This window comes from Cydia amplana, chromosome 6 (assembly GCF_948474715.1).
Source record: "Cydia amplana chromosome 6, ilCydAmpl1.1, whole genome shotgun sequence".
Taxonomy (NCBI): Eukaryota; Metazoa; Arthropoda; class Insecta; order Lepidoptera; family Tortricidae; genus Cydia; species Cydia amplana.
Genome location: NC_086074.1, coordinates 18,804,542 through 18,826,808, shown reverse-complemented (window position 1 = coordinate 18,826,808; position 22,267 = coordinate 18,804,542). Strand labels below are relative to the sequence as shown.

At 39.0% G+C, this 22,267-nt stretch overlaps 2 protein-coding genes across 2 annotated transcripts in view; one reads left to right on the top strand and one right to left on the bottom strand.

The window, feature by feature from the left end:
- Window positions 1-22,267, bottom strand: part of LOC134649048 (rab5 GDP/GTP exchange factor) — a 420,463-nt gene that overhangs the window by 385,055 nt on the left and 13,141 nt on the right. Inside the window, exons 7-10 of the mRNA XM_063503759.1 lie at window positions 21,676-21,786; window positions 20,357-20,467; window positions 19,105-19,239; window positions 17,458-18,567 (exon numbers count right to left, since the gene is read on the bottom strand). Of these exons, the coding sequence (XP_063359829.1) occupies window positions 17,470-18,567; window positions 19,105-19,239; window positions 20,357-20,467; window positions 21,676-21,786 (1,455 nt within the window). The 3' untranslated portion in view covers window positions 17,458-17,469. The remainder of the gene's footprint in view (window positions 1-17,457; window positions 18,568-19,104; window positions 19,240-20,356; window positions 20,468-21,675; window positions 21,787-22,267) is intronic.
- LOC134649034 (E3 ubiquitin-protein ligase SIAH1A-like) lies at window positions 2,220-3,935 on the top strand. The gene has a single exon (XM_063503735.1). It carries the CDS (start codon window positions 2,572-2,574, stop codon window positions 3,415-3,417), a length of 846 nt encoding a protein of 281 aa, XP_063359805.1. The 5' UTR covers window positions 2,220-2,571; the 3' UTR covers window positions 3,418-3,935.

The following is a 22,267-nucleotide window of genomic DNA, read 5'->3' as shown; positions in this document are numbered from 1 at the left end:
CCGCTCAGGTCTGCGCATTGGTAGGGACTCCGGATCCAGTTCGCGGGCCACGATCCAAGCACCCGTCTCCATTAGCGCGTCCACCAGGTGCCTGAAGGCATTAGGTCCTCGGCGCATCACGTCCATGTAGAGCTGGCGTTTGCGCAGTCTAGGCTCCCTGCTTATGTCCTAAAATATTTTTTCGTTTTCAGAAACAAGACAGCATTTTTTAATTACTTGTTATTCTTTTGTTAAAAAGAATGTTTCTTTTTGAGTATCTGTTACCTCTTCACACTTAAATCAGTTTAAATTTAAACCGCTAAACCGATTTAGACGAAATTTGGTTTGGACATAGTTTGAGGCCTAAGAAAGGAAATAGGATAGTTTATATCTACTATCATCATCATTATCGTCCGCGTAACGAAGTTGCGGGCAGAAGCTAGTAGAAAATAGTATGTAATTGTTTTTTTTATGATATAGGAGGCACATGTTTTTACACAGCTACTTAAAGTGCTGCATGGTTATGCCCAAAAGGTGCTTCAAACAGTCTGATGATGATGTCAGTGTCACATACCAACTTAATGACTCACCTACACTCACTTATTCTACTCAGAAAACTATGAAGAATATCTTATCGTAGTCACAAAATCCCACTCACTTTATACGGCTCGATCATGGCTTCGGAGAACACTCCTTTTTCATAGAGAGCAGACACCATTGTTTCCAAGTCGGTCTGTTCCACCAAGGAGGTGAAACATTTTTGTATCGCAGCTCGGTGCTCGTCCTGCATATTTGCTTTAAATATGACGACAAAACTATAAGAATAACCTAATTCACTATGTTTATATAGAAGTAAATACACGCATTTGTAAAAAGTGTATAAAAGTTGAGCAATGCAAGACGCAATAACAACAACAAACGCGAGGGACGAATCAGACGAATGAGTGTCATGAGTGTGAGTTCACGAACAACTCGAACAAGTGTCTTGCAAGTGTCAGAAATGAATGAATGAATGAATGAAAGTGACCGGTATGACCATATCATCTTGAAAGCCGTAACATACTACCGCACCGCACCGCGATCTTGGTGCGGTCAAAATATCTCTTTCTCGCTCTAACTTGTCGCTGCGTCCTTATCGCACGTACGGCAACTACCTTACCGGCAAAAAGCGTAGTTCGGAAATTTCAATCAATCAATCAAATATTTATTGTTGGTCATGAGTTACAGAGATGTTATTCTAAAGCCCTTGCTACACGGTCGCCGACGAGCCTTCTAACCGTCTGTCCTTGGTCTGACCTTGGTCAGTTTTGGTCAAATTTTGTTGGAAACAACTGTCTAAAGTCTGTTTTTTTATTCCGTAGACTGAAATGACAGTTAATAGTATGAACATGAAATGTCATTTCATACTATTAACTGTCATTTCAGTCTACCGAATAAAAAAATAGATTTTACACGGTCCGTCCAGACCAAGGCCACGCGGCCTGAGGGGCTTGTCGGCGACCGTGTAGCAAGGGCTTAATGTACAACGGTCTTCATGTCCTGCCTCAGAAAGGCGTACAATATGGGAACTTAATTCTAAAGGAGATTAATTATGTAAATATATTAATTTACGCTACACATTACAAAATTAATTAACATAATCTAGTATTATTCTGTTAAAAAATCGGAGATGCTGTAAAAACATTTCTCCACAAGCCAGTGAAAAAGTTTTCTTTTAAATTCCATCGGCATCGCATTCGGGCATCTATCTCTTTTACTCCAATGAAGGCGTCATTAGAGTGACAGAGGTAGGTGCTTGAAATTTACTACGATTTTTTCGGTTGCTCATCTGCGCCTACAATTGGAGACCCTAGCGAATTGGTATGAAATTTTATTCTTGGAGGATATAATCAAACGGAGACGCCATGTCTGTAATTTTCTGTACAAAACAGTCTGCCGATTTTTGCGGGGGAGGGGAACGTCAAATGTATGCGTAACGTAAAAATAGCCATGTCAGATAAACGTCAGTCCATACATTGTGTATGACCGTTGGCCGCCTATTTTCGACAGAGGGGAAAGCCTGTTAATGGCTACTCCATTTAGTTGTATGAGTTGTATCCTCCAAGATTTTATTGGTCAACGTCGAGATTGGTTGGTCAACGTTGCTCTATTCTATATTTCTATAATTCTATAATCTATGACATCATGGTTGCTGTCATTTGACAGAATTCATCCTGCATTCGATTGGTCGTCAATCGTCATTGAATCGTGCTACAATATAATTTTTCAACCATTTATGATATTGATACAAAAGAACAATCGTAATCCTCAAGTAATCGGTTTTCTAAATCAAATTCTTCGTGGTTTTCATTCGTAATGTGTATGTAAGTGATTTGAAAGATATGGTAAATAGTTAACATTGACTGTCAAGCAAGAAAAATAATAGCGGTGGCCTCCAAACTTGTAATGGAATCTTATTTCATAGCGACTTTCAAACGAAAGAAATCGGCTCTGGAGGGCTACAAGTGAGTTATGTTGTTGTTAAACTAGTTTGTGGACACGTCGGTTGATCGGTGAACGCTGGTCGACGTTTTATATGCGCGTAACGGTGACATGAGCACGAATAAGAGGCGCGGAGGAGCTAGCAGTTGTGCCGTGCCCGGGGTGCCCGCGCTGGCCGTGTCCACCGTGCCCACCGCCATGTCGGCCGACCTCGCGTCGCTGTTTGAATGCCCCGTGTGCTTCGACTATGTTCTCCCGCCGATCCTGCAGTGCCAGAGCGGGCACTTGGTGTGCTCGAGCTGCCGACCCAAGCTGTCGTGCTGCCCGACGTGCCGCGGGCCCCTCGGCAACATTCGCAACCTCGCCATGGAGAAAGTTGCTAGCAATGTAATGTTCCCCTGCAAACACTCCAACACCGGCTGTACTGTGACCCTGGTGCACACCGAGAAGGCCGAGCATGAGGAGGCCTGCGAGTTCAGACCCTACTCCTGCCCCTGTCCCGGGGCCTCCTGCAAATGGCAGGGTGGCCTCGATCAAGTGATGCCTCACCTTATGATGTCACACAAAAGCATCACAACCCTACAAGGCGAAGACATAGTTTTTCTGGCTACCGACATAAACCTTCCCGGAGCAGTAGACTGGGTGATGATGCAGTCTTGCTTTAATCATCACTTTATGTTAGTTCTGGAAAAGCAGGAGAAGTTTGATGGGCATCAGCAATTCTTTGCTATAGTGCAGCTTATAGGTTCTAGGAAGGAGGCGGAGAACTTTGCGTACAGGTTAGAGCTGAACGGCCACCGTCGTAGGCTGACCTGGGAAGCGATGCCACGCTCCATACATGAAGGTGTCTCCTCCGCTATCATGAACTCTGACTGCCTCGTCTTTGACACATCACTGGCCCAGCTTTTTGCTGACAATGGAAACCTTGGCATAAATGTCACAATATCTATTGCCTAAAATTAATATTGCCACATTAGAAGTAGAAAGCTGCCAGAAAAACTTATTAAATTGGCTATAAAAAATAATCTAATTATATTTAAAATGTCAGTGAAATAGAAGCATATAGATCTCTTATGAATTATGTATAGACAGTGCAGTGTTTGAAAATTTTGAATTTATCAAACTGGATTTAATACTTTGTTACAATTCGCATTGTTTACAGTTCCCTGACTTTGACATGTTTATATTTGATAGGACATCATAAGCCAAATGTTTTTTATTTCATTATCATTTTGTATATGTGTGTTCACTTTAGTGTTAAGTAGTGGAAAGTTTAATCGGAGCAAAATGCTTCTGAAACGCCTTGTAAACATAGATTATAAATTATAACAAATTATGACCCCTCATAAGTGAGGGAAAGTGATTACTTTATTCCAAAATATGAACAAATATTATTTGTGTTGTTAACATTTAATCATTTGTATATAGTGTAATGTTAAGAGGTTTGAGCAATTTCTATGCAATTATAACTGTGTGGTTGCTTTTGTATCAAAAGGGGCTGATAGAATTGAGCATTTACCAGCGTTTGTCGAACAATTTGCCGAATCTACTTAAGGTACTACCTGTGGTTTTCATCGATATTTGACAAGTTTTGAATCATATCTCCTATATTTGCACTAAACATATAAATTTAAATTATAAATCTAAGACGAACGGCTATCGGTTCTTTAATCTTTTATCTTAATTTGTGTTTACCAGATTTTGAATCAAATGAATACTTATTTATTTATTTATGTTTTTTTTAATCTTGTTAAAAACCACTTTTTTCGTAACTAGATTGCTGTGAAGGATCTTAGTTATACGAAATCTACATATTTGGGTTCGTCTTTGACGTCTCGAAAAACGTGTAGTATTTTAATTTTAAACTAATTGACACAAAAGTTACGGCCAGAAAACCAGTTTTTTGGCGTTAAGTTGATCAACTTTAATGCCAAATATCTCGAAGTCATTGACGTGGGGGAGACCCTTAAAAACTGTGAATGCTCGATGTTCTGATTGAGTGAATGCTCAAGTCTATCAGCACCTTAATTAAGTGTGCTGGCATTGACTGAGCTCAGGTCACATGGACGGATAACCAAACCCAGATCATTTTGTTAATCAACTATTTCTAATTATATAATCCAATTATTATTATTGTGTCTTGGCTAACCAGACAGAATAACAACAAGAAATAGTTGATCCACCCTTATATGACACTGATTTACCCCCTTACCCTTATATGAATGGAATATAATAAAAATGAAGTCTTGCTTATATTGTATAATCTAGTACTCACTAACAGGAAAGTGACTGGGCTGATAGCAGTATGCAGTAGCAGATTTAGGGGGGTGGCTAAGGGGCTCAAGCCCCCCATAAAAGCAGTCAAATCTCTAACGACCTAGAGTAGAGTAGACCTACTCTCATTGGGTTCAAGCCCTGCCCAAAGCTTGCCGCTCCTTTCGGCCAATGCAACAAAATGTCCATCTTCACCACTTATATGGTTGGCAGTCCTCAACTGTGCGTTTCTCCAGAAACATCCTTACAGGTAAACTGTGGAATTAACTGTCGCCCCTGATATTTAAAATGCGTACTCCCATCTTAAAGGTTGGCAACGCACTTGCAATCCCTCTGGTGTTGCAGGTGTCCATGGGCCACGGTAATTGCTTCCTCTGCTTGTTTTCCTCCTATTATAAAAAAAATACCTGAAGCGTCCCCTCCCAAACCAAAATCATCAGCTACTGTCAATTAATCAATCAATCAATCAAACTTTTATTGATCAAATAGAAGTATTTTACATGTCAACACATTATTTCTATTGCAACACATTATTATTTTAGGTCAAATTATTTCAACTTACATATCACACTGTGAGCCTGTACTAGGTTTTATTTAGACTTGTTAGCCAGGAGACAAATATAACGGGCTAAATTCTTACATTTATCACAAAAATGCGTGATTGGTTATATAACCTCTAGCTCTAGCATCACACGTCTTATTTCTAGTACAAATTACCTGCAATGAAATAAAATATTAATCATTAAATGAAATAAAGTTGCTTTTGCTTCATGTCTTTCGATTTTAAAACAAAGCAAATTCAATTTTCTAATACCATTGATGTACCATTGATTCAAATTTGCTTGCCAGTTTTTCTTGTATGGTGATCTTGTCTTCAGGTAAAATCATGATTAAAAGTATGACCCTGGAGACAAGTAGTCTACACGGTCCCCAAGTGATAAGAAATAGTTGATTGACTCACATGTTAAATCTTTATATGTAAATTTCTTGACAGCATTGACGTATAGCTCAGGACGGGCCTTACGGGCACTAAAAATGGTACTAGTTCAGCGGTGTCACTCACGAATTCGAGCCAATCGTGGAGTCTAACCCAACTAATTGCGACCAATCGTGCGCGTTGCGAACTCATCAACCAATCGCGTTGTAGCGGTGTCACACCGCTGTACTGGCCCCATTCATATTGCCCGTAAGGCCAGTCCTGAGATATACGTCAATCTTGGCAGTTACCTTCTAGATTTAGCACACCCAGAACAATATCGAAATATCCTTAACTTATTTCATTGTGAGAAAGTCCATCTGAGTCTTAAACAAGTGCTTATGGCTAAGGCTACTATGGATAGCTTGATCCTTGAACCTTGGTTGAACCCTAACTCACAAAACTTCCTTACCTATCCCTGTTGCATTACAATTTTTAACTTCGTCGTTGCGCTTACCAAATCTGATATGTGTGCGATTTTAATCAAATGAATTAATACCTTATGTGTTGTGTTGCTAGGTAACTATTTGTCAATCAAAAATCGAGCACATATCAGCTTTGGAAAGCGCAAACTTGTAATATTAGCAGAACTACCTAAATAATAATAATAATTCAGCCTTTATACGTCGCACTGCTGGGCACAGGCCTCCTCTCATGCGCGAGAGGGCTCGGGCTATAGTCCCCACGCTAGCCCAATGCGGATTGATACACCTTTGAATTTCTTCGCAGATGTATGCAGGTTTCCTCACGATGCAACTACCACTAGCAGAACCTAACTAACTAGCAGAACTACCTATTTGGCTCATTCTAAATTTCTAAGTTAAGAGGTAATCGCTTATATAGAAAACGTGCCACGACAAATGTTAAAATCTTGATCTAATTATACAATATTTTTATTGAATCAACTCTTTTATGCATATTTGCAATTTGCAAGGTGATCAGTCTTTTTTTTTATCATTTTGGAAGAGAGGGGAGAGACCGTATACTTTTTCTATGTAATACAGAGAGAAGGGTCTCTGACCAAATTATAGTAAATATACAAATAAATTTAAGTATTTAAATAATTTTGCAATAAAACTGACCAGGGGAGATACCACTTTCATGAAACAACATTGTCAAGTCAAGATGTCAATGAGCAAAATGACTGACAATCTGAACCAAAAGATGACCGTTGCTGGTTTGGTTGTTAGTGTTGAAGCAAATGCATTGCTATTAGGATTAAAATCGCAATAATTAAAATCATAAACACTATATTTTCACAGTTACATAATGGCCAGGGTACTGGGTAGGAGACACAGAATGTGGCGGACAAAATTTGTCATAATTATTATTTTTTTAATTATTAATAATATTTTTTTTTTTTTAATTTAAAGGATTATATTCATTACATTACAATCAATATTTATTTTAATTTATGAAGTGTACCAAATTTAATGGAGTCAAGGGAATTACATGTGGATAAAATTACTGATTTATCGTAAAACCTGGAAAGGGACAGGCCAGGGGAGAGACGTTTTGCATGTTTGAGGTGCAATTGAAATTGACTGTCTATAAAGGAAAAGCAATCTTTTAAAAGAAATTACCATAATTTATTTAAATTGATTGAGAAAAGTATGGATATGTATCATGGACATCGTTAATACCTCTTAACTTAGAATTACCCATTTTGGGGATGCGGAAAAACTTACATGCACTGGTTCTGCGTTTTCCTCCTTATAGAGTCTCCAGTCTCCACTGATTCGGCGGCACTTTATTTTGTTGTATGTATACTTAATTATAGGGATCCCTTTGGTTTCATTTTCTTCAACACACAATATATCGAATCGAGTTTTATTTTACATGTATTGATGTGACATGTGACATTTTTTTCTCTTTTTTTTATCGCCTTGCCGTCTATATTGAAAACCCGACAAGGAGGTCAGAATTCATAGGTTAAGTATTTAATACGTGGCGCAAACATTCCCCCGGCCTTGAAAGGAATAGCTTTCAAAAAGTTATTTAAAATAAATCATTTACTACATAATAGCATCCTTATTGCTCAGAGAAAACTAAATTGACATAAACATATGAAGCCTCCATAACTTGAGAGAGATAACTAAATACTAATAGAAATATGAAATTATATTATTGAGAAGGCAAAGGACATAATTTGACCAAAGGTCTTTTAAGTGTGCCTGATTTTGTTTTAACCAAAGCAACTCTGGCAATACCGTCCTTGCCTGGAAAGAGTTGAGTTATAAGACCTAACGGCCAATGTAGAGGCATAACATTATCTTGAAGGATGACTACAACAGTTCCTTCCTTAATAGGCTGAGAAGGAGTATTCCATTTTTGTCTGGTTTGCAACGTGTGCAAATACTCATCGCGCCACCTCTTCCAAAATGATTGCGTTAAGCGATCTAATAATTGATATCTTTGCAAAAGATGATCAGATGTTACCTCCGCAACAGACGCAGCTGGAAGATATTTCAATGGAGTAACATTAAGAAAATGAGCTGGCGTCAATGCGGAAGGTTCAGCTGGATCAGAGCTTAACACGGATAGCGGTCTAGAATTTAATAAAGCCTCAATTTCACATAGAATTGTCATTAATTCCTGAAATGACAAGATTTGTTTACCTATCGTACGAAACAAATGTGATTTGACGCATTTAACGTTACTTTCCCAACATCCTCCAAAATGTGGAGCACTGGGGGGAATAAATCGCCAAATTATTTTATTGGCTGATAGTTCAGTTTCCCAAGCGTCTCGATACTCATTCGCAAGGAAATTATGAAGTTCTTGCAAATATGTATTGGCTCCCTGGAAGTTGGTTCCGTTATCGCTGTACATATATTTTACAGGACCACGTCTGGATAAAAACCGCTTAAATGCTGACATAAAGCTTGCTGTACTTAAGTCAGTTGCAAGTTCTAAATGAATTGCTCGCGTTGTGAGACATGTGAATAAGCACAAATAAACCTTTTGACTCTTCACGCCTCTTCGTCGAACAGGTGTACAATACAACGGACCAGCGTAATCACAGCCAGTATGTATAAAGGCTTTCTCAACTTGATTTACCCTGCATGCTGGTAAATCTGCCATCATTGGGGAGTTAGCCTTTGGCTTGGTCCGGAAGCAGTAATTGCATAAATGAATGCGATGACGAATAATACATCGAGCTGCTATGATCCAGAATCGATGTCGCATAATAGATATAAGAGTTTCAGGTCCTGCATGTAAATGGTGTCGATGATAATAATCGACCAGTAGGTTAATGATGTGATCACGACGTGGCAATAACAAAGGATGTTTATAATCGTAATCTTCATCAGAATTACTGAGACGTCCTCCGACGCGAAGGATTCCATCTTGAATAAATGGCTTCAGGCTTGCTAAAGCCTTTGTAAACCCTTTTTTCAGGGTCATATCTAAAATATGTTGACTGAAATAAACTCTTTGTAGAGCTCGTACGATTTCTAATTCGGCTGCTGTTAAGTCATCAGCACTAATAGGGCCTTTAGGTAATCGTTTTATAAATTTTAAGATATAGGCAACTGTGCGTACATATTTAACCCATGACGAGAACCGTTTAGACAAATCATAAATTAAGTTGTCGTTCGAATTGTCACAAGTCACTAAAGAAACCGTTTTTTCTTCAGGAACGTTGACTTCGTCTGGTATAAACGCCTGAATCGGCCATTCGTTTTTCGGGAGTTTCATCCATGGAGGGCCTGATAGCCATAGAGGATGGATCACCAGTTGAGCTGGAGTTAAGCCTCTAGACAGGCAGTCGCTTGGATTTTCTGTTCCCTTAATATGATAAAAATGATCGCTTGATAAGTTATCTTGGATCTTGGTAATTCGATTGGCCACAAAAGTTTGCCATCGATGAGGCGACGAATGAATCCAACAAAGTGTCACTGTTGAATCGGAGAAGGCCAACACAGAGTCGATTGGGTATCTGGTTGAGTAGGTATCAACCACCCTTTTTATAAGTTGTGACAATAGCAATGCTGCGCATAATTCCAGTCTTGCTAGGCTGACAACCTTCACGGGCGCTATCTTAGATTTAGCGCAAATTAAATTAATGACACCTCGGTCATCATTAGGAAAAGTGACGTAGGCATAAACCACTCCACCATAAGCTCTTTCACTAGCATCTGAAAAGCCGACTATAGTTAATGAACAGTTTTCAATGACACCAATATGTCTGGGAATGCTAATGTTAGATAGTAGCGGTAGTTCACCTTGGAACTGTTGCCATTGGCGTACAATATGATCAGGCGGCAATTCGTCCCAATCAATTTTCAAAAGCCATAACTCCTTTATTAGAAGCTTAGCGAACACAATTACAGGGGCAACTAGGCCCAGAACATCGAATAGTCGAGCTACCGATGAAAGAATGTTTCTTTTACTACACGGTCGATCGTCGGGACTAACCTGGAACTTGAATACATCTTCACCAGGATACCAACGCAGACCTAAAATCTTCAACGTTGTATCATCGTCGAAGGTGACACTTTGGGATAAATGTAGTCCTTTCGGTATTTCTTTCAGAACAGCTGCAGAATTTGACGACCACTTTGCCAGTTGGAATCCACCTTTCAAGAACAAATCCAGCAGTTGTTTAGTCGCTTGCATAGCTTGGTCTTCATCAATAACGGAACTGGCTACATCATCCATATAAATATCACGAGATGCAATTTCCTTTGCGAGTGGGTATTTATCACCTTCATCAGCTACTAACTGTTTAACAGTTCGCAGTGCCAGAAAAGGACTGCTACGTAGACCGAAGGCTACCCTATTATACTGAAATACCTTTATAGTTTCTTCAGGATTAAACCTATAAAGTATACGCTGATAAGGACGATCCTCCCCCCGTACGTCAATACACAGATACATTTGACGTACATCAGACGTGATAGCAATACCAAACAATCGTAAGTTTAGGAGAATGCAGAACAAGTCAGCTTGAAGACTTGGTCCTGCGTGAAGTATGTCATTTAACGATAAACCGCTTGTGGTCTGTGCACTAGCGTCCAGCACAATTCTAACCTTTGTGGTTATTCTGTCAATTTTGACAATTGCGTGGTGGGGTATGTGATAAGCATCATTTGACTTATCATTTGGAACCTCAGATAAATATTTTTTATCAATATGTTCACGGATAACTTCATCATAAGCTGGTTTTAATTCAGGTTGCTTGACGAATTTTCTTTCAAGCGCTAAAAATCTGCGTTCAGCAGTCTTGTAAGAATCGCCTAAATTGCTTGGGTCCAATTTAAACGGAAGTGCTACTTCATAACGTCCGTCTTCCAAACGATTGATTGTATTCTTGAAAATATCTTCAGCTTTTTTCTCGTCTGGACTATGAATCACTCCTCCATCCAAATCTTCAATTTCCCAGAATTTTTGCATTAAATTTCCGACATCAACCGAAGTAAAATACCCAGCTGCTGAGTAGGAAGCGTTAACTGCGGGAGCATCGCCTAGTATGATGTACCCCAGTGTAGTTTCTAAAGCGTCAGGCAAACCAGGCTCGTTTTCAATTTTATCTGACATTAACAATTTGGTGAATAACTTAACACCAAGAAGTACGTCAATTTCACCTGGAATCGCCCAAGAGTCATCTGCTAGATGTAAATTATCAAACAGATCAGTTGCAGATTGATCAATATGACAGGTCGGTAAATCAGGCGTGATCTCATCTAAAACAAGCGCTTCGATAGTATATTGATGTTTAGGATCATATCTTGACCTAAATGTTAAGTTGACATTTCCTCGGATGGGTTGTGTTATCGTTGTTCCACCTAATCCATTTATTGACGTCACTGGGCTGCTGTGTACAGGAAGACCTAAATTCTTGCAGCACTTCAATGTAACGTAATGTTTCTGTGATCCTGGATCCAGCAGACATCTCAAAACCTTGTCCTTGCCGTTACGCCCACTAGCGAGTACCTGAGCAGTGGCGAGAATTTCCGTCAAGGGTGATGTAGTCTGTCCCGATGCCGAATGAGTACATACAGAGGCACCGTTGTCCTTTACGGATGAACTTGTGCTAGCTTCACTATCATCCTTAGATGAAGACTTGGACTCGTTGTTATTCATTGCAGGTTTTGAGTTTTCGAAGTGTAACGTTGTATGATGTTTGCCTTTACATTTACGACAAGTTTTCTTCGAGGAACATTTCGATGCAGTATGATGCGTGTTCAGACAATTAGTGCACGCGTGAGTTTCCTTAACGAAATTAAATTTTTCGTTAGGCGTGAGTTTCATGAAATTATTGCAATTATAAAGTTGCGAGTGATCATTACTCTTGCACATAGCACATGAACTTCCGTTGTCATGCCCTTGCGTGCTAACATACGCTTGGGGCGTGCGAGGGAGGGGAGCTCGCACGCTGCTAGTGTTGGCAGCGGAGCCGCTTTCAGCCTTAGTTGGCGTTCGTTGCGATGTCCGATATAAAATCTTCACTTGTTCCCTAACGAAACAAATGAATTCGTCATATGTAGGCATTGTAGAAGAGTTCCGAATAGACATCTCGAAATTCTTTGTGGTATCTGAATCTAATAACTTAAGACCCAGGTGAATGAAAATAAAGTCACTTAAGTTTTCGAGCTTGAGTTGTCTTATTGCTGAAATAGTAGCAGCAAACGAATCAATTATTTTTTCTAAATTAGATGCCGAAGGACCGTTGATGTTGACAGGTTTCATCGAAAACAGCTGGTTTAAATATGACGTAGCTAATGCGCGTTTATCATCATATTTCGCGATCAATGCTTCCCAAACTGTGTTGTAATTTTCTGCGGCAGGTATAACTCCCGCACAGATCGACTTTGCCTTTCCTGTCAAATGACTAAACAAATAATGAACACGCTCAGAATCCGTAAGTTTTTTATTCTCATGTATGACACGCTTAAATGTTTCATAGAAGAATGGGAAGTTTTGAATATCTCCATCGAAAGAAGGAAGTTCAATCCGAGGGATTTTAATGGAGTCGTCCTTACATGAATGGCTCGAATCCCTGGATGTCGAAGGGCTCGGAGCAGGTGCATCAATTTTTGAAATTTGACATTTGATTACGCAGTAGAGATCTTCAAACGCATTCATTGCGTTGTAGTTGACGATGTACTCCGGGTCCAGCTCCAAGTTCAGAAGATTGACTTCATCCATCAACTCTATAAATTCTTTTCTCAGTTGATCGACCAATCGAGCTTGCGCGATGAACTGCGAGAAAGCCTTCTTGTCACTGCTTAACTTTGGAATCATGTCATAAATATTTTGTAAACGCATGAAACATTGAGCACGTTTTGCTTCCGCGAGCTTAAGTCGCGTTGCCATGGTTACCTAGTTATTACTATGACAGCACGAAAAAATATGAACAATTTGTGCTAAGATGCACAAATAATTATAAATTATATTCAACTTGTATAATACCTTAATGCAAGTCGAAGGAAAATGAAGTAAATACGAACGTTCCGCTTGTATAATACCTTAATACAAGTGTAACCTTCGCAATAGGCTAATTACAGTTTATGAAAAACTGAGGCTTTTAGGAATAATTTACCCGTAGCTTTCAGTTTAGTTGAGTGTATTTAGTAACTTAAAATACACTGAAATTATATAACGAAAATGGCATGCAGAAAATGTTCCGTGAAAATTATGTCACAATATGACAGTTATAAAATACGAAATTTATTTGTAACGCATTTATAAGGTAGCGTGATGAATAATCCCACACGCTACGCGTAAATGAAATATGAAATAAAAATAACAGACAATAAAAATAAATTAGTTTACTGACCGTACTTTGAAATAGAATTATGACGGGAACATTTTTTTGAAAATTAAGAAACCGAAAGGAAATCCGAAATTATATTTTGTACCTACGCGATTCAGTGAGCAACAAGGTTATTATGTAATATTTTTAAAGGTAAATTTGGAAACCGGTTCAAAGGCCAAAAAATGGGGATGCGGAAAAACTTACATGCACTGGTTCTGCGTTTTCCTCCTTATAGAGTCTCCAGTCTCCACTGATTCGGCGGCACTTTATTTTGTTGTATGTATACTTAATTATAGGGATCCCTTTGGTTTCATTTTCTTCAACACACAATATATCGAATCGAGTTTTATTTTACATGTATTGATGTGACATGTGACATTTTTTTCTCTTTTTTTTATCGCCTTGCCGTCTATATTGAAAACCCGACAAGGAGGTCAGAATTCATAGGTTAAGTATTTAATACGTGGCGCAAACACATTTATTAAAATATTTTTTCTAATTTTACACAACAAACTGCTATTAAATAGATATCTGAATAACATGAATTTGATTTATTATACCACTTATGTAATCTAATACGATTTTAGAAAAGACCTTATGTTTGTGCACAATGGTAAAATTACAACAAAATGTTCGCCGTAATGAACTGGCCAACTTCGTAGTGCCCGTAAGGCTCGTCTTTAAGAAGTAATACATTAGTCAATGGATATAAATTAAATAATTATCCTGACATGACTTTTCTGATTTCATGAAAAAAATGTATTATTTATTTATTTAAACTTTTTTGCACAAAATATATACAACAATGTACAAATGGCGGACTTAATGCCAAATGGCATCAAATCATATTTCAAATCAATAGTTATTTGTACAACAAGAGATCAAATTTTGATATTTCTTCGAGTGCTTATTTTGAGTCCCGTGCAAGCGAAAGTTTCTATACTACTCGCTACGCTCGTGAATCTAATTTAGAATCTTGAGCGTAGTAAGGTACTCAAAAGCGCACGAGATGTAAATAACTTTGATCTTGTGTAGTTCATAAAACTTTTCACCTCAGCAGTGAGAACATATTAGAGAACCCGAAAAATGTATTCCTTCTTCATCACTTACCTATTCACTCATGTTTTCTTAAGATATACCAACAATTAAGTTTTCACCTCAGCAGCTCGAACAAGGGTACTTTGCTACTTAAAAACAGTGAGCAAAATCGCATTTTGCTCACCAAGTGAGCAAAATCGCACTTTGCTCATTTTGTCTCACTCACTCACTGTTTTTAAGTAGCAAAGTATAGGTGAACCAGGATCTATTGAGGTTGCGCCATGTTGCGGAATTTCACTGGCACTAATTTTTTCATACTACACTGAATTGTCACCCTATACATGAGAATAACAGCGCCCTCTTGACAATTATCATATATTACTGGTCAGGCTATACCCTTGTTCGAGCTGCTGAGGTGAAAATTATATTTTCACCTCAGCAGCTCGAACAAGGGTACTTTGCTACTTAAAAACAGTGAGCAAAATCGCATTTTGCTCACTGAGTGAGACAAAATGAGCAAAATGCTATTTTGCTCACTCAGTGAGCAAAATGCGATTTTGCTCACTGTTTTTAAATAGCAAAGTACCCTTGTTCGAGCTGCTGAGGTGAAAATTTAATTGTTGGTATATCTTAAGAAAACATGAGTGAATAGAGGTAAGTGATGAAGAAGGAATACATTTTTCGGGTTCTCTAATATGTTCTCACTGCTGAGGTGAAAAATGTTTTTTAGAGTCGAAAAAAATGTATGTGTTTTCTAGCTCAAATTAGATTTTTGTGGATACTTATCGTGACCTGAAGTCGCAAAGCTCAGTGAATTCAATGACTAACTAACCCGCTATCTTATTAGTAAACCATAAAATAAGTAAATGAAATAAACCTGGTTATCTCGTCTCGAATACTGGCACTTTCAAACTCGGAATGTAGCCATTTCTGGGCATTGGTCGGTTCTGATCAATTGTTTTAGATTTATCCTTTATTTATACAAAGACCATGTTACTTAATCAATAATAATAGTTATTGACGTAAGTATATCTCAGGACTGGCCTTACCGATAATAAGAATGGGGCACGCATCACGCGCGCGATTGGTCGCAACTAGCTGCGGACTGCACGATTGGCTCTAATTGGTGAGTGACACCGCTGAACTAGTACCATTTTTAGTGCTCGTAAGGCCCGTCCTGAGATATACTTCAATGATCATAGTGTAATTGTCAAAGGTGCATTTGGATCCATTGTCTTGTAGGACGTCCGCTAGGTGGCGCGGTGGCACGGAGCGGGTTAACGAAAAATAGTATGAGCAACGCGTTACTCATACCTTTTTTCGCGCGTCAGCGTTGCGATGAATTTTACCTACATTGGCACCCGCGCCAGTTAGCGGACTATCCGAAATGCACATTGCACTCCTAATTTCTGGGCTATAACCGCAAAAATCGAATCGATTCGATCGATTGCTGACATTTTTCTCTGTCACTCTAATTACGCCTTTATAACAGTAAATAGTTATTTACGATACAAGTGCGAAAAAGAGGAAATTCGACACGAGTTGCGAATTACCTATTCGCACGTGTATCGTACAACGTTTTACAGTACATATGGCCCTTTAAACTTTTGACATCGCACGAAAAGTGCTATTTTACGCACTAGTGCGGCAAAATAGGACCATATGTACTGTAAAACTGTTTTCGCGGTAGCCCCTCTGATTACCCTTCCATAAGTTTTTCCAACGTATGCCGCCATGACGGTAGCGTACATTATATTATTTAATCTTTCTTCTATCTCTTAGGGTATACCTGGTAAAAAATACGAAAGATTCTAGTTTAAATAAACATTTTGTAACATAATTTGTGGTTTTCATTTTAATTTTTAAATCAAACTACATGTTAGTGTACTTATACCAATTTATTATGAATAGTTTACCATAACAGCTTTCTTAACATGTAAATTTTTGTAGATAATAATGCAGAATGTGTTTAAGGCTGGTTTTAGTGTCACGCGGACCGTCCGTGCGGATCGCTCCGCACCGTCAAATTGTATGAGAAAGCTGTCTGCGCGGACGGTCGTTCGCGCGGACCACTAAAACGCTGCCTGAACTTAATACATATTGGTCCGGTGCGGAGCGATCCGCACGGACGGTCCGCGTGACACTAAAACCAGCCTTAAGTTTAAGTAACTAAGGTTCTTATTGGAACAGCAGTTTTTAAGGCTCAATTCAAAATAGTAAAAAAGGTACTGTTTGGCATTTATTTTGACGATCCTTATGTTAATTTTTTTTATTTAAGGAAATAAATTTAGTGTCATTTTATCGGCTAAATTAATGATATTGCACAAAACTTTGCAATAAAGTTATTTACAGTACATACTACTACTACTACTCCGCTACTTTTCCGCACTAGTGCGTAAAATAGCACTTTTCGTGCGTATGTCGAAACTTTAAAGTGCCATATGTACTGTAAAACGTTGTTCGATACACGTGGGAATAGGTAGTTCGCAACTCGTGTCGATTTATCGCCACTCGTTTCGAATTTCCTCTTTTTCGCACTTGTATCAAAAATAACTATTATTTCATTATTTCGATTTGTTATAACAGTAATATAAACTAAAAATAAATAACGATTTATAATTTTAAACACAATAATCACAGTGTGCAAGATTCTAAAAATGTTGGAAAATGCTCTATGTTGGAGCACCAAAAAATAATTTGTACTAATAATAATATATAATATTTAAAAAAAATATATTTTATAAAATCCACCAATTATCTAATTTCCATACTAGGTAGGTAATAAAGTAGCCAAGAACAGCCACAACGACATATGTCGAATTGGCCATTGTGGTTTCTCATTTTTATTTTTTTATTATAAATAGGCTTACTCATGGCCACAGACTAGCCGAGGCGAAGGCGTGGCCTACGAACAATTAAATGATTAAAAGTTTCCAGAAATAACCTTATATCATATTTATGATTTCTTTCCACTACTTTGGGGTAACAACGGCGATGGCAAAAGGCAAGCTGCCGTTGGGGAGTGACCGTCATCTAAAATAGAAGCGTTGTGCTCAGGGCTAAAAGGATCCTGAGTTTGAGAACTGACCCCAGGGCTAAATGGATCCTTAGTTTGAGAACTGACCCCAGGGCTAAATGGATCCTTAGTTTGAGAACTGACACCAGGGCTAAATGGATCCTTAGCAGCACTAACTAAGGGGCTAAAAGGATCTTTAGTCACAGATGTACTAACTACAGGAGTGAAAGGATCTTTACCTGCACTGAAATGATCTTTAGTAACCGTACTGACCATGGGACTAAACGGATCTTTTGCAGTACTGACAGGGGCAAATGGATCCTTTTTAGAAATAATTTCAAATGGGTCAGACGGTTTATTCTTTGAGTCCAAAAGAGTGAACTGATCAAACATTTCTTGTACTGGGCTAAATGGATCTCTCGCTGCAAATGGATCAAAAGCGTCTTTCTTCATCTCTGGGCTGAAAGGGTCTTTCTCTTTAGGATCGTCCGCTATACTATTGTCTCCGCTGAAGTCTGACAAATCTATATCATAGTTGATATTGCTCAAGCCTGGAGCCAAGTGTTCGGAACCGAATTCATCTGGAGTCATCAATTCATCTATAGACCTTGAATCAAATGGTGTAAATCCCAGTGGTGAAGGAGTAAGTAGTTCCATAGAGCTAGTCTGCTTTAAGTCCCAGGGATCTAAATGAGGGGACTTAGGAGGAGAGTTGAGCTCTTCGAAGCCTAATATGTTAAGTTTCTCTCTCGGTTCAGGTTCCGAGTTTGCTTGTTCTGTCTGTATCAAAGGTTGTACCATTTCCTGTTTCAGTTCTGATGTTCCATCCAAGACATCTTTGGTATCTTGTTTCAAATCTTCAGTTTCTATTTTTGTTTCTTCAGTTATATTATCTTGTGGCGGTGATGGTATCTCCAAGTCGACAAGTGGCTCAGAGTTGAGTGTCTTAAACTTCCCGAATTTTGGGAGGGTCCGACGCGGTTTTATCTCTAGGGGTGTCTTCGCGAGGACATCTTGCACTTTCTTCGCTATCTCTTTCTGTAAAGAAACAATATTAAATTATACCAACCCATAAATCGAAATGCAGTAGTCATATCATATTCAACACACATACATTTACGCGAAGAAGCGCTTTGAAAAAATTGCGTAAATGAATACCTAAACAGGGAAACAATCACAGTTATTTAGTAAAAAAACACGTATATTAGTTGTTGTTTTGGCAGATAGTTGGGTTAGGTCGAGGGTCTACAGCTTTCATTCATTATATTTTACAGTTAACTCGATCTCAGGCCTTGGTTCAAGCTCGGCCTCTTCCAGTTCCTCTGAGTACCTACGCCGAGGCCTAAAGTCGTAGTGACCCTGCCTACGAAGCTGCAGGTCCCGGGTTCGAATCCCTGTATACTTGTGTGTTTATCATATAACATCATATAATATATTATTTTATTGATTTATGGATGTTTTGTATGTCGATAAATATTTATATAACGTCGTCTAGACACTCGCCTTGCTGAGCTTACTGTGGACTAGGTCGATTTGAAGATTGTTATGTAACTAAAAAAGTACCCTAGGCCTTACCTCGAAGGTTTCAGCGTTGGCTGCAAGCTCATCAGCACCGCGCTCAATTTCCTGCGCCTGCGCGAGCAACTTCTTCGCTAGTGTCATGTGTTCTTCGGCCTCGCGAAGTTCAGCTGACAGTGAGAGCGCCGCGGCCTGCCGACAAAAACAACCAATTTAGGCCTGGGTAATTATGCCCTCCTCATTAGTTGTATATAACATAGCCACCTTTTAATTGAGCACCTGGGGGCCTAGCCAAGATAACAATCGCGCATCGACAAACTACAAACGAAAAAAATAAATAAATGACAGATGCTACGAAGTCACGTGACCATTTCCATTTTCCATACATTATTTAAGTTTCTATTAACGTTTTCTGTAACAAACGTACATTGAAAAAGACTTCTGCGTGTATGATAGTTAAAAGCGTCTTTGAAATAGCCTCCAGGAATAGGTACATTTTGTAAATCAACAACTTATAACTTTTAGCGGGTCACACTGTTTGACGCCTTTTTCTATTCGAAAATGGCGTCAAACAGGGTGCTAAAAAAAAAACTAAAGTAGCCGACGCCGACGTAGCCCTGACAGCCGCTAAGCTTAAATGGGCCTGGGCCGGACATATCTGCCGTATGCCAAACTAGTTGTGGGCCAAGAAAACTACCGAGTGGACACCGAACATAGTGCGGCGTAACGGCAGACCTCGAAGGAGATGGCGGCACGATCTTGACGTCTTTCGGGAAGATTGGCCTAATATTGCCATAGAACGAGACGCGTGGAAGAAAGAGAGGGAGGCCTTTGCCCAGCAGTGGGACACAACAGGCTAACAAATAAAAATAAAATAAAAGGAGAATGGGCAGATTTGTATGGACACTGGCCTATGAACCAATAAGAATAAGCGACACACCATTGGAAAGGTTTTTAATATACTCCATTTTTTTGTATGACGAGACTTGTCAAATCTCTGTTTAAAAAAAATGACACAAAAAAACATAAGAAAACGAATAAAAAACTAAAATATCGTGACACCAAATCATCCACAATAACAAAACCTTAATGATCTGCGACACAGGAACTTAGTATCGAAAAAAACTATACAGTCATGTTTAAACTCGCACTACTTTTTGCGGTGATAACTTTTTTCACACAAAGATTTGGGACTATCTGCCATAGTAAAAGTTCTAATACTTTTAGAATAAGCTATCCAGTGACATATTGCTTATCCTTATTGGTCATTAGGCCAATTTGCCCACCCTCCTTTAACTTTTATAAGTACCCATGAGCTGCCCCCGATGGAGGCCGGCATGGCCATGTACCCGTCGAACTCCTTCTTGTCCATGTTGAGGGACTCCGCTGTCAGGTTCTCGATGAACGACACCGCGCAGCACTAGACGGAAAAGTATTGTATTATAATATTTAAAACCTTCGCGTTTTGAACACATATTAACTCACATTTATAGACGGGTCTAACGCGAAATTTATTCAATTACCTTTATATACCGACGTTTCGACACAGGTTTCACTGGTCATGGTCGCGGCCAACTAAAGTCTCAGCAAAATGTCAAAACAGAGATTTGTGCAACTACCCGACGAAAAGTGTATGAAAAAGTTTGGGGTAGACATCACATTTTCAAACCACCCACTACACATAATGTTAATTATTGTCAATAGTCCGACAGTGAAACCTGTGTCGAAACGTCGGTATATAAAGGTAATTGAATAAATTTCGCGTTAGACCCGTCTATAAATGTGAGTTAATAAGTATTGTATTATTTAACACATTCATTGCCACCCAGCCACGATTTCGTCACATAAGTAAAGCTGTAGTACCACGATCCCGACTATCGGGTCGTCCGGCCTGGGAACGAAATCATAAAATACCCGATAGCCGGATTTTCGGCACTGAATGTGTTAAGGCCCCGTGGTTTCAGGTGCTTCTCTCACTGAGCGTAAGCTTGAGCGAGATGGCTGCGCGTGCCCGGGATCGCGGATATCATGTTTTCGAATTTAAATTTTCTGTAAGTAAAAAAAAAGAAAAGTACTCGATGAGTGAGTTCGATCAAAAATAAAATTGCGCATTTTTAGAAGCCATATTTTTGGATTTTGAGCAAAAAAATTACAATTGTTTGAGGTGCGATTTTAGACCTATGTTCGTTATTTTTTATATAGTGCGAGAGTCATGAAATCAGGTTTCGAATCGATGAAGTTATTAGAGAAAGTCCCCAAGATTGCTAATTTTTTTTTGCAAACGTATTGAGACAAAAAAAAATCCACAACTTTGGGAACAACACAAATTATTTTATTAAATATTCAGTTTATAATGAAAAAAAATCGCTACGATTTTCTAAAAACTGCTGTCTGAAACTACTGCACCTTAACATTGTAGAATTCACACTAAAAACACAGCGTAAGTAGTGGGGCGTTAACCTTTTATGCGAACAGAAGCACTACCATGAGTTTCGTAAATGACAGTCGATAGTGAGAACGTTAAGGAAAATGTATGGAGTATTTGTACAGTGCCTCTACCGGTCACTTAAGGAACTAAAAATTTCAATTGGTACCACAGAGTCACGGGGAGAGGTAGTAAATACTTGCCAGATTGGTGAAATAGTAGCCGCCCTCGCCTGTCATGAGTCGTTGCGCGTTGCAGAACCGAGTCACGAAGTTGATGTTGCTGACGAGACGAGGTGGGTTCGCCTTTAATACCTGCTCACGTACACGAATTAGAATGTACACTATTTTAAAACACTGAGGCCCGTTTTATGGAAGCTTGTAATACTAGACGTACCTTTAATACAGGCTTCTATACTTCTTATACAAGTTACAAGCCATTAACATACAGGTAGACGTGGCAAATTAGAAAGCCTGGTACAATCACCACTCACCACATGGTGGTTGTTCCATACTTACGCTATGGAATGTCCAACTTAGCTAAAACCCTAAATGGCGTAACAATCACGGAGCGTGACTGTACGTGTACATGGTAAGAGCGGTTTCGCACTACGGCACTACGTCCGATCCGAATCCGATCCGAACCCGTGAAAATATGGTCCGAAGTAGCCGTAGAACTATTTCTATGGTAATTTACGCACTAGATCCGATCTCCGTCATCCGATTTCGGAAAGAAATCAGACGGATCTAGTGCGTAAATTACGTGCGGTGCGTATTGATAACAAAGAAGGCAGGC

Bases quoted from the DNA above. Each gene is read 5' to 3' on its own strand.
- LOC134649034 (XM_063503735.1), top strand. From the start codon at position 2,572: ATGAGCACGAATAAGAGGCGCGGAGGAGCTAGCAGTTGTGCCGTGCCC.